Source organism: Sebastes fasciatus, chromosome 8 (genome assembly GCF_043250625.1).
Source record: "Sebastes fasciatus isolate fSebFas1 chromosome 8, fSebFas1.pri, whole genome shotgun sequence".
Classification (NCBI taxonomy): Eukaryota; Metazoa; Chordata; class Actinopteri; order Perciformes; family Sebastidae; genus Sebastes; species Sebastes fasciatus.
The window spans coordinates 388,419-401,535 of record NC_133802.1 but is presented as its reverse complement, the minus strand read 5'-3'; the positions used below and the strand labels follow the sequence as shown (position 1 = coordinate 401,535).

The 13,117-nt window shown below is 46.6% G+C and overlaps 2 protein-coding genes across 4 annotated transcripts in view; one reads left to right on the top strand and one right to left on the bottom strand.

Moving 5' to 3' along the window:
* bin2a (bridging integrator 2a) overlaps window positions 1-3,593 on the bottom strand; it is a 45,836-nt gene extending 42,243 nt beyond the window's left edge. Inside the window, exon 1 of the mRNA XM_074642787.1 lies at window positions 3,565-3,593. The gene's annotated coding sequence lies outside the window, so the exon portion shown is untranslated. The remainder of the gene's footprint in view (window positions 1-3,564) is intronic.
* LOC141772120 (inactive dipeptidyl peptidase 10) overlaps window positions 1-13,117 on the top strand; it is a 46,144-nt gene that overhangs the window by 9,330 nt on the left and 23,697 nt on the right. For 2 of the 3 annotated variants that reach the window (XM_074642783.1, XM_074642781.1), the window contains exons 2-5: window positions 7,825-7,939; window positions 9,327-9,422; window positions 9,597-9,691; window positions 11,169-11,240. In XM_074642783.1, the coding sequence (XP_074498884.1) occupies window positions 7,825-7,939; window positions 9,327-9,422; window positions 9,597-9,691; window positions 11,169-11,240 (378 nt within the window). The remainder of the gene's footprint in view (window positions 1-7,824; window positions 7,940-9,326; window positions 9,423-9,596; window positions 9,692-11,168; window positions 11,241-13,117) is intronic. The other variant, XM_074642784.1, reaches the window with a different exon arrangement.

The following is a 13,117-nucleotide window of genomic DNA, read 5'->3' as shown; positions in this document are numbered from 1 at the left end:
GAGGGAGACCCAAAACAACGTGGAGGCGAACCATCGAAGGAGAAATGAAGAGGAGAGGATACAGCTGGAACAGCATTGAGAAGAAAGCAAACAACAGAGATGAGTGGAGATCCTTAGTCCTTGCCCTATTAGCCACCTGGCGCAACAAGGACTAAGTAAGTAAGTAAGTAAATGTATATCCAGTATGTATTTGTTACATTTGTTTTACAAAGTTAAGAAAGCAATATTTAAGTCCAGCCTGATGTTGCCTTATACATAACAAAATGATCCCAGTCACTTCCACACAGTGAAACATACAGCTGATCAAGCACTGGTATCGGATCGGTAGTTGGTCGGCCGATACTTAAAGCCCAGATATTGCTATCGGTATCGGGACTGAAAAAGTCGGATCGGTGCATCCCTATGTGCAATATTCAGATTTTTGTTCGGGAAACTTATGCAAATATAGCACATATTTTATAAGATAATGCGTCATTTGCATATTTAAACAACATATTCAGAAAACTTGTAATACAAACAATAATTGTCGTAATGTCAGTAATCAACTGGGGAAGTTTCATGGTGGTATCTATTAGTTAATGTCTTTACCTTATTCACCTGGGATGTCTCCCCTTAAGCGAGATTCAGTCCCAATTTTTCATATTTATAACAGTTCCGTCATCAGAAAGTGCTGAGGATGCAGTATGATACAGTATACTCCTCCCAAAGCCTTCATAGACTGCTGTAGGTTTCTTTATCTGATGGAAGGATAATGGTGGTTCACTGAGAGATTGTGTGCCGAGAGGGCAGGAGAAAGAGACAAAACAGAGTGTTAGGAAGGCCAGTATAGATACACAGCCTTGGACATTAATCACCCAGCAGCTCGGGCCGGCACCGAGAGTTCAAACATTACTTAAAAGTTGTCCCCGCAGGCGCAACTGGTATTGGTTTTAATTTGAACATACTATGATACTGCAGCCAAGGAGATCTATTAAAGATGAGACCTTGGCAGGAGTTCTGGGCTGGCAACCAGTCGAGATGGAGCCGACCTTGTTAGTCCATTCATCTTGGGTATAAAGCAAACCTGCTTCCTTACAATAAGAGGTGAAAACCTCTGAGACAAATTCTTAAAAGTGATATATATATAAAAATAAACCATGTGTATGGAGGATTTTTTATTTTAAATGGCATACAGAGGCATAAAGAAAATTGAGAAACCTCTCTGGTTGTGGTTCAACTGCACTAACCTTTACTCTTCAGTTCCTGCAGAATTCCCCGTGTTTCACTTTTCTGAAATGGGTTTTTGAGACATTTTGACTCAAGTGCATTCTCAGTTTTCAGCACTTTAATACAGTATGTGCCAGCGGCTTTAATTCAGATGGTCAGGAAAAGATGGTAAAGAACATAGACTGTATATAAGAAGTTGATGTAGTCACCGTGACGTCACACATTGGTTTTTGGACTGCTGTTTTGAAGCCTCAAGTTCGGCATATTTGCCGTCGCCATATTGTTTTTTTGGAAGTGACATGAGAGTGCAGTTAAGTACAACCAAATGCTGAATAAAACATTTTTAGGCAACCAAAATGTTAAAATTAAAGCAGCAGTAGGTAGAATTCGAGCAAATATGATTTAAAAAAGTTCCTCTCCGGGAACCATCACCTTAACGTGGTGGAGAGGTTTGTGTGTCCCTATGACCCTGAGGGCTGTGTTGTCTGGAGCCTCGTGCTCCTGGTAGGGTCTCCCATGGCAAATTGGTCTTAGGTGAGGGGCCGGACTAAGAATGGTTCACAAAAAACCCAATGACGACACGAGGCAGAGGAGGAGTTACCCGGCCCGGAGGAAGCCCGGGGCCCACGTCTGGAGCCAGGCCCAGACGGAGGGCCCGTCAACGAGCGTCTGGTGGCCGGGCTTGCCACGGAGCCCGGCCGGGGATACCCCGAAAAAGGAACGTGGCACCCCCCTCCTCTCCATCCTGTGGGCTCACCACCTGCGGGAAGAACCGCTTGGGTCGGGTGCGCTGCCACACGGGTGGCAGTGAAGGCCAGGGACCTCGACGGACTGGACCCGGGCGGCAGAGGCTGGCTCTGGGGACGTGGAACGTCACCTCTCTGTGGGGGAAGGAGCCGGAGCTTGTGCGGGAGGTGGAGCGCTACCAGTTGGATCTGGTAGGGCTTACCTCTACGCACAGCCTCGGTTCTGGAACCGTACTCTTGGATAGGGGTTGGACTCTATTCTTCTCTGGAGTTGCCCATGGTGTGAGGCGCCGGGCGGGTGTGGGGATACTCACAAATCCCCGGCTGAGTGCCGCTACGTTGGAGTTTACCCCGGTGGACGAGAGGGTCGCCTCCCTACGCCTTCGGGTTATGGGGGGGGAAACTCTGACTGTTGTTTGTGCGTATGCACCAAACAGCAGTTCGGAGTATTCGGCCTTCTTGGAGACCCTGAATGGAGTCCTGTATGGGGCTCCAGTAGGGGACTCCATAGTTCTCCTGGGAGACTTCAACGCGCACGTGGGCAACGATGGAGACACCTGGAGTGGCGTGATTGGGAGGAACGGCCTCCCTGATCTAAACCCGAGTGGTCGTTTGTTGTTGGACTTCTGTGCTAGTCATGGATTGTCCATAACGAACACCATGTTCGAACATAAGGATGCTCATAAGTGTACGTGGTACCAGAGCACCCTAGGCCGAAGGTCGATGATCGATTTTGTAATCGTATCATCTGATCTGAGGCCGCATGTTTTGGACACTCGGGTGAAGAGAGGGGCGGAGCTGTCAACTGATCACCATCTGGTGGTGAGTTGGGTCAGAGGGTGGGGGAAGACTCTGGACAGACCTGGTAAGCCCAAACGCGTAGTGAGGGTGAACTGGGAACGTCTGGAGGAGGCCCCTGTCCGAGAGATCTTCAACTCACACCTCCGGCGGAGCTTTTCTGGCATCCCTGTGGAGGTTGGGGGCATTGAACCCGAGTGGACGATGTTCAAAGCTTCCATTGCTGAAGCTGCGGCGGTGAGCTGTGGTTTTAAGGTCTTAGGTGCCTCAAGGGGCGGCAACCCTCGAACACCGTGGTGGACACCGGTGGTCAGGGAAGCCGTCCGACTGAAGAAGGAGGCCTTCCGGGATATGTTATCTCGGAGGTCTCCGGAGGCAGTTGCAGGGTACCGACGGGCCCGAAGAGCAGCAGCCACTGCCGTGACGGAGGCAAAGCAGCGGGTGTGGGAGGAGTTCGGAGCAGCCATGGAGAAGGACTTTCGGTCGGCACCAAAGTGCTTCTGGAAAACCATCCGGCACCTTAGGAGGGGGAAACGGGGAACCATCCAAGCTGTGTACAGTAAGGATGGGACACTGTTGACCTCAACTGAGGAGGTAATCGGGTGGTGGAAGGAGCACTTTGAGGAACTTCTGAATCCGACCAATACGCCCTCTATGGTAGAGGCAGAGCTGGAAGCTGATGGGGGACCATCATCAATTACCCTGGTGGAAGTCACTGAGGTAGTCAAACAACTCCACAGTGGCAAAGCCCCGGGGGTTGATGAGATCCGCCCAGAAATGCTGAAGGCTCTGGGTGGGGAGGGGCTGTCTTGGATGACACGTCTCTTCAACACCGCGTGGAAGTCGGTGACAGTGCCTAAGGAGTGGCAGACCGGGGTGGTGGTTCCCCTTTTCAAAAAGGGGGACCAGAGAGTGTGTGCCAATTACAGGGGTATCACACTGCTCAGCCTCCCTGGTAAAGTCTACTCCAAGGTGCTGGAAAGGAGGGTTCGGCCGATAGTCGAACCTCAGATCGAAGAGGAACAATGCGGATTCCGTCCTGGCCGTGGAACAACGGACCAGCTTTTCACTCTCGCAAGGATCCTGGAGGGGGCCTGGGAGTATGCCCATCCAGTCTACATGTGTTTTGTGGACTTGGAGAAGGCATATGACCGGGTCCCCCGGGAGATACTGTGGGGGGTGCTGCGGGAGTATGGGGTGAGGGGGGCACTTCTCAGGGCCATCCAATCCCTGTACGCCCAAAGCGAGAGCTGTGTTCGGATCCTCGGCAATAAGTCGGACTCGTTTCCGGTGGGGGTTGGCCTCCGCCAGGGCTGCGCTTTGTCACCAATCCTGTTCGTGATATTCATGGACAGGATATCGAGGCGTAGTCGGGTGGAGGAGGGTTTGCAGATCGGTGTGCTGAGGATCTCATCGCTGCTTTTTGCAGATGATGTGGTCCTGTTGGCATCATCGGTCTGCGACCTCCAGCACTCACTGGATCGGTTCGCAGCCGAGTGTGACGCAGTCGGGATGAGAATCAGCACCTCTAAATCTGAGGCCATGGTTCTCAGCAGGAAACCGGTGGTTTGCCTACTCCGGGTAGGGAATGAGTCCTTACCCCAAGTGAAGGAGTTTAAGTATCTCGGGGTCTTGTTCGCGAGTGAGGGGACGATGGAACGTGAGATTGGTCGGAGAATCGGAGCAGCAGGGGCGGTATTGCATTCGCTTTACCGCACCGTTGTGACGAAAAGAGAGCTGAGCCGGAAGGCAAAGCTCTCGATCTACCGTTCAATCTTCGTTCCTACTCTCACCTATGGTCATGAGGGTTGGGTCATGACCGAAAGAACGAGGTCGCGGGTGCAAGCGGCCGAAATGGGTTTCCTCAGGAGGGTGGCTGGCGTCTCCCTTAGAGATAGGGTAAGAAGCTCAGTCATCCGTGAGGGACTCGGAGTAGAGTCCTTGCTCCTTTGCGTCGAAAGGAGCCAGTTGAGGTGGTTCGGGCATCTAGCACGGATGCCTCCTGGGCGCCTCCCTTGGGAGGTGTTCCAGGCACGACCAGCTGGGAGGAGACCACGGGGAAGACCCAGGACTAGATGGAGAGATTATATCTCTACTCTGGCCTGGGAACGCCTCGGGATCCCCCAGTCAGAGCTGGTTAATGTGGCCCGGGAAAGGGAAGTTTGGGGTCCCCTGCTGGAGCTGTTGCCCCCGCGACCCGATCCCGGATAAGCGGTTGAAGATGGATGGATGGATGGATTTTTATAAAACCGCCACTATATCCTGACAGTAGTGCATGAGACAGGTAATCTGAAAAAAGTACTCCTGTGTCCTCCGGTGCTCCTAACGACATCTGCAACATTTCATAGACTCTTTTAGACCTTTTATAATTCAGACAAATTTAGCTCAGTTTTGACCTATGATTAGTATGTTTGCACATATCACTTAAATTATTCAATATAATTATACTAAACCTTATCATTTCCAGAATACCATCATTTTACATGCTGCTTAATTTCCGACTGTCTCTCATCTTGTCTGCTATTAGCGCACCGCACTCCTCTCCTCCTCTCCCTCCTGCTCTGTACCTGTAGACCCCCGCCCCTCCCTGCTTCATGGTATGATCCTTGTCTGTCATCACCTGATTGGTCGCACGGACATCATTAACACAACATTCAGTCACAGTGAGTGCATGGAGTGCCCGTGGCGTGGAGTAGATCGTCCTATCATTCTGCCTTGAATTAATTAAAGAAAAAAGAAAAAAACGCCTCTCGGACGGGAACCGGCTCCCATCGTTCACTCAAAAGAGCCGGCTCCCATCGTTCACTTAAAAGAGCCGGCTCGTTCGCGACCGACACATCACTACTGAGCAGCTGTCAATCACTCACCAACTCCGATCAAACGGTCAAACTAGGCAGCACTGACCAAATATGAATCAATATTCTGTTACTGTAATGCCTATTTCTCGGCTAAAATGTTTCAGAAACATCTTGTAGTGTACTGTTTAGCTGTAAAATGAGGTTTGTGACCTGGCCGCCATTTTGAGATCAGTTGAGGAAATACCAAGCACCGCCCACCAGCCAGAGTACACTTTTTCATTTTACAGCTAAACAGTACACTACAAGATGTTTCTGAAACAATTTACATGAGAAATAGGCATTACAGTAACAGAATATGAACTAGAATGGCACTCGGAGAGCGCAGACCTCCGCCGAGCTGCCCGAGTACGATTGACCCCCCCCTCAGCTGTATGTAGCGGAGCATCGTAAAACACTTCATTCAAATTAGACAGAAACAAAGTAAACCTGACCTTAACCATCATCATTACACTTTCCAACAATCACAGAGTGTGCTCTGGTCCAACTCATATATGATTTCACCGAGTTTAATGTGAAAAAACGCAGAATCTACAGATGTGCCCCCTCCCATTTGATCAGCACTGCCTAGTGTGACTGGTTCATCAGAGTTTGCAAGTGATTGACAGCTGCCTCCGTTGAATGAACAGCCAATAGGAACGCTCTCTCTCTGAATTGACCTGTGATTGGTCAAAGTCTCCCATCACAGGCTAGATGTTCTAAAGTCTGAAAACAGAGCCATGAGGAGGAGCGGAAGTCTAGTTTTCTCTCAGAACACTTGAATTACAATATGCTGAAAGGTTATTATGGAATTTTTGCCCAATGATGTCAAAAATATTCTGCCTACTGCCGCTTTAACTTTTATGAACTGAACACACATTGTGAAAGTGTTAAAGTTGTAAGAAGAAAACACGGACAACGCCCAGACCAGACAACGCCGTGGTAGAGACCTGTCAATCACAACGTAACTACGCCCTAAAGCATCCCCTGCTTTATGGTCTCTATGACTCTAAATGGGACCATAATTTACTAAATGAACATCATGCTGTATTGAAGAAGACTTGAAACTAGCGATTGAGACCATAAACTCATGTTTACAATGTTTACTGAGGTAATAAATCAAGTGAGAAGTAGGCTCATTTTCATTTTCTCATAGACTTCTATGCATATATCGGACTTCTTTTTGCAGCCAGAGGAGTCGCCCCCTGCTGGCTAGTATAAAGAAATGACACTTCCACATTGGCTTGTCTTCTCAGAAGTGGAGGTAGCCCACTGGTAAATTAGTGTATGTTTGTGGAGAGGAAGTGCCAGGTGTGGCTAATAGAAGAGAGTCAGGGACAGCTGGTGTCACCCAGGGAGCGCGGAGGAGCAGCAATCTGTTGACCAGCGAGCCAAGGTGCCCTCCTTCCGCTGCCCGCCTCGCTAAGGCCCGGAGGAAGGTGATTGGGCCAGGCGAAGCTGTGAGGGTTAAGGGGTGGGAAGCCATATAAAGGCTGAATTTTATAGCTGCTCTGTGATTGACCTCTCACACACTCCAGTAGTCATGTAGCTCCAGCAGTGCCAGCTTCTCATTATGAGGGAGCTGAGCTCAGCTTGGGAACGACATGCAATCGTGTTTAATTGTAACTGATACTGATGCCGGCTCATTCCATCAGTTCCCACTGATTGCATATGGAGGCTATACACGGACTTGAATAAACTTTTTGCTCTCTTGGTAACTGAAGCTTTGTGTAGGCTATAATTTATACAGTCCCATCTACTTCTCCTCAGTTTTATTGCCTCGTTAACAACTTCATCCAGTGCTGTTGAATAAATCCTGATCCAGCAAAGCAGATGAAATAGGGAGCAGCTTTTTTCTATAAAAAGCACTCAGGCAACACACGTTTCATTATAACTTCCACCAACCCCCCTCTTTTTTAGCAAAACCACATGGCCCATCAGTCATGTAACAGGTGAAATGAGGCGGAGATAAAGAAAAATTATGGTGTGGCCAAAATTGCTGCCGCAATCAAAGTCTAATCTCTCATATGCAACAATTTTATTCAGTTCTCATACGGAAAATGAGTAATTCAGCGAGGCCTCTGTGAGACTGGTCTCAGTCTCCCCTTAGGCTCAGTGTACTGATGTGCCTGTCGGGGAGAAATGTCTGCGAGAGCGTGGAAATGAAGCAGCACTAATGTCCTCCCACTCGGCTGTGCTGGCATTCATCACTGTGTTTGTGTGTGTTCTTTTCATATCAGGACCTGGGGAGTTCAGATGGTCCCCCGCGGAACTGGAAGGGCATAGGAATTGCCATGGTGGTGATCCTGGCTGTTATGTCTCTGGTCATTCTCTCTGTCATCCTCCTCACGCCCGGTAAGAAGAGCTGTTTGGAAGAGTAAAAGCAGCAAAGCACAGAGGAGTCTTAAAATGGGGAATGAAAGGAAGAGTTTGATATTTTGGGAAATGCGAGTTAGATCGATACCACTCTTATGTCTGTAGGTTATATATGAAGCTATAGCCAGCAGCCGGTTAGCTTAGCTTAGCACAAAGACTTGAAAACGGGGGAAACAGCTATCCTGGCTCCGTCCAAAAGTAACAAAATCCTTCAAGCAACACCTCTAAAGTACGGAAACCCTAAACGGACATGAATCAAGCTTATTTTTTAAGTGCCATTATCTCTAGATCACGAGTAACTTATGTTGTTAACTCGAGAAAAGGAGCTTTGCTATCTCGATAACAAGATAATTAAGTCATTATTACAAGAAAAGAAAAGGTTGTTTTCTTTCATTACTATATAATTAATAATGGGTCAAATCAGCTGACGGTAAATGCATTCAAAGAGCCCAGATCGAGCTGACAGCATGGATGTACAGATTTATACATCCATGGCTGACAGTAATGGGTTTGGTGAAGTTGGCGAAAGGATACACATGCGACTACGTCCGGTTTTCAAAATAAGGTGTTAACAAGGGTACATATTAAGGCTGTCAATCAATTCAAATATTTAATCGCGATTTATCGCATGATTGTCCATAGTTAATCGTGATTAATCGCAAATTAATTGCAATTTTTGCGTGCAAAATGTACCTTGAAGGGAGATTTCTTTAACGCATTAACGCAACTTGCGATTTTTAGGTTGTAGCGGCTCAGTTTTAAAGCTGGAGTGAAGATACAGGTATCATATTAAACTAGAAAACCTAAGGAATCCACTGAATAACAAAGCTTGTTTTTTCGAGTTAACGACATAATTAACTCGTGATTCTGGAGATAACAGTATTCAAAAAATCTTTTGAATCATGTCCGTTTAGGGCTTCCGTACTAAAGCTCTCAAATCATCACATCATCATCTGTGTGAAAACCATGGTGTAAAAACAACAATTCCACATTTGATTTGTTTTATACAGTGATTAAACAAACGACATATAACATGTTAATTAGTGCGCTTTAGAGGTGCTGCTAGGCGAGCCAGGCTAGCTGTTTCCCTCTGCTTCCAGTCTTTATGCTAAGCTAAGCTAACTGGCAGTAGCCTAATATTTAATGTACAAATATGAGAGTTGTATTCTCTGCCAGAAAGCGATTGAAGGCATTTCCCAAAATGCCAAACTTTTGCTTTAAAGGAAGGCATACTGTGGACCAGCATTTTACAAATGTTGCAAATAAATGAATCCAAAGAAGAAATATAGGCCAGGCTCCAACATGCTCAGACTTTGCTTTACTGCAAACATGACATACTTTAACTCTTGTCTCTTTGCCTCTGAAGATGAATCTCACTTGTTACTCCGCTCCCATCTCACTATGGAGGATCTGGAGAGTGAAGAGTTCAAAGTTCATGACCCCTGTGTGGCATGGTTGAACGGTAAGGACCCCTGTTCAGACTCGCAAATTACTCCCGACTGACAAAGTGCTCATGTCAGTTTAACACCACTTTAATGATCTCACCTGAAACTGCAGCCCTAGCAGCTGTCTCTGCCTCTGTGGATCACTCTAATAACACAGGATCCTCTTCCCTGAACTGTCTTAACCTTGTCAGAAAACGAAGTGGCTCTGCGCACCAGAGAAGGACACATCCTGTCCTTCAGCCTCAACAGCAACCTCACCTCGACTCTGGTGGACAACAGCTCCCTGGTGAGTTGCAGCAACACAGCTTTTGAGGACAGGGGACATATTTCAGTATTGATTGGCTCACATCCACGGACAGCTGGACAAATTGACCGGCCAATAGAGCTTCCAGATTGAGGGAGAGAAGCTGTAGAGTCCCACTGTATCACATCCAACAGATGAGACAAAAAAAGATATGGCAGAGTGACAGTATCAGCTCATTTAGCCCAAGAAGTCTGGCTGCTCTGTGAGCCCTCCACATGTGGCTTCAAAGAGAATTTTCCAAGCAAGGGCATCATTTTGAACACCGCCTCTGCGCGACACTGACAGCCTTATATGGGTCAGCGCCGAGGAGCTTTAAGCAGGGTTGTGTTGTCAGGTTGAGAACGAGTCTCTCCTCGGTGTTGTGATATGGTTTGATATCTCTGCTGCTGTTGCTAATTCCAGAAAAAATATATATTCCTGTATGAATACCAAGATGTTTCCTTAAATAAATGAATGGCTGAGACAGTTTTAGCTACTTATAGTGTCAAACTTTGACATTAGAATTCACAGGAAGTAATTCAAACTTTTTTTAGGCAAGACTTTTTAGACCTGAAGAACACATCTATTTCATGAGACGGATGCGCAGGAGAGGAACGAGTAGATCATATTTCTATTTCTTATGGAGGTTTCTATTTATTCATTGATGCTAAATTTTCATTTACCATATAAATGTATCCCTACAGATTCATCTATAATGTAACCTACAATATTTGTGAATGTATCTCTTTGAGAATGCTTTGCGGCTTTAAACATTCATTTTATAGGAATCTACCCGTTTAATATGCATTTTGGGCACATTTATGATTTACTTTACAAGCTCCACATAGATATTGGTGATGGCAATACAGTTAATCAATGTTTGGTTTGGCTTCTCATTGTCACAAACCATTTGCCTCATGAAGGTACCGATGTATGAGGAGAACTGGATACAGCGTCGGGGCGGGGACCCGTTATAGAGTATAAAATTACTCACATCTTCCGGCGATCTTCCGCTTCCATGGGGCCCATAGAGCAGGCACACTAGTTTTCCTTTAACCTCCGTCCAGCCTCGGTATGGTGCTCATTCACATGAATGGAAGAAGGAAAATAGCTCTCGACTCTGCTATTAGTGCTGAAGGTGTAAAGCCAAAACCCGCTATGGATACCAGGACAAAAATCATCATTTTAATGCGATGTTTGGTAGGCAAGTGCAGTTCAGTTTTGGGACGGACGACAATGGAAAACATGGCGCTAATATTGTCAAACCTATTGCTGATGTGTGACCCCCTAAAAGACACCGCTCCATGGGCTGGAAGCCAGGAACTCTGAGCAGAACCAGGAGCCCTCTGATGACCTGAGAGTCCTAGTGGACCTTTATGGGATCAGCTCACTGATAGCCTATATGTTTTAGCCAAATAGTGTAACACCTTATATCAACGAATGGAAGTTTCTGATGATATGTTGTCTAATTTTCCCACAGGACCTGAGCACTACTAAATTCCAAGTGTCTGCAGACAAGATGTTTGTCCTCTTGGCGTACAACATTCGACCGGTAAGTTTTCTCTGAATGCCAAGTTGACTCAGATTTATTCCAGAAAAAGCACCGTCAAGCTTGTCTTTACACTCAAGTCCCAAGTCAAGACTTTGAGTTTGGAGTCATAAACAAGTCATAATGCTCTCTTCACCAAAAGTAATCTAATTTTTGACCTGCACGTTTTGCATACTGCAATTTGTTTTTTGTTGACCACCGTGTTGTTTTTGTACACAAACAAAATCATCTTTGGTATAATTTTTTCCAACTAGCGCTCAGTAACGTAACTTAGTTCTTCATGGTTCTCTCCTCCAACTTGATTGAATGCTGCTGGATTGGTTCAAACAAAGTGGATCTGAGGGATTAAGTGTCGATTTGCTGGGTATGAATATCGTTACCGTTAGTTGATTCAAGAAATGAAGGGAAATCATGAATTGATCTGTGGCACACTTTTTAAATAACATGGGCTTGGGAGAAGTATTTTCAAGTTAAAAGACTCGAGTCCAAGTGAAGTCACGAGTCACTGGTGTTAAAGTCCAAGTCGAGTTGCAAGTCTTTTGTCAAGTCAAATCTAAGGGCATTTTCATATTGGGTACGATTGATTTGTGCCGTGCCCAAGTATAATTGCCCCTCCTCCACACTCCCCCACCGCTCAGCTTTCACATTAGTAAAAGTTATTCCGTACCTGAGCACACTTCACTTCACTTATCATCCATGTGTATTTGTTTATGTTGAGATCAGCTGTTCTAGTGACTCGAGTATGGATCTAGGAACCGTGCCCGAGTACGGTACGGAGCATTCACACTAATCAAACAAACTGGACTTTGGGGTCAAGTGTACTCGGATCCGGGCCCGTGTCCCTGATGTGAAAGCACCCTAAAGTTATCAAATTTGTGACTCAAATCTGACTCGAGTCCAAGTCATGTGACTCGAATCCACACCTGTGCTAATATCAAGGACACGGCGTTACCGGCTGGCTGCAAAACAACGCCGACTTGCATCCTAATCAGAGCCCCGAAGAAACAACAGAGACAAGGAGCGGAAACATGAAGGGGGAGGTTGAGGAGAAGGGGTGTGTGTGTTGATTCTGCTACTGCAGCAGTCTTCAGCTCTGTAACACGGCCCGCCTCGTGGCTGGGATAACATAAGGGGGAGTTGAATATTTAAGCCGGCTGATGGCGGAAAGTGCAGGGGGTTGAGGAAAGCTCAGAGTGAGTGATCCGTGTGATAGCGGAGGGGAGGATGGGGGAAGGGGAGATCAAGGAGATGGAGGGGTAAAGTTGGAGCCGCAGTAATGAAATCGCCCTGCTAGTTCGGTCGGGAATTTTAATGAGGAGGCTGACGAGAATCACAATCGCAGGTGGTTTCAGATAAGCGTTGGCACAAAACAGATCTTTTCTTGCTCCCTTTACTTTAACATCACATCGTTCCAGCAGCTCTGTAAATACCCGCACCATTAATAAATAGTTGAATCTTTCCTCAAAGGGCAGGCCAGTTGCGTAATACGCAAGTAATCAGCGACGGAAGAAAACAGAATTAGGAGGAAATTAAAGCCCTCAGCACATTTTCCCCACATTTTCATTAAAAAGCGAAAGCAGATTTTGCTGCTCTCTCGCACTCTCATTCGTTCAGTCGCTTCTATCTCTCTGGGTTTCCTTTAGAGATCTGCTTTTGCTCTAATCACTGCGTATCTTATTTTCTGTATGTGTGTGGGGAGGGATGAATGAGCCTGTTGCTGTGTTACAGCATTCGTCGCAAACACAGTGCATCTATTCTAACTGCATTATTGAGTGGTTAACATATACGTTGAGTCTCTGTAGAGAAAGGGCTCAGATCTTTGTCCAATCTGCAGGCTGCTTTAGATTGATGCCATTAGCATACTTTCTTTGATGTCAGCA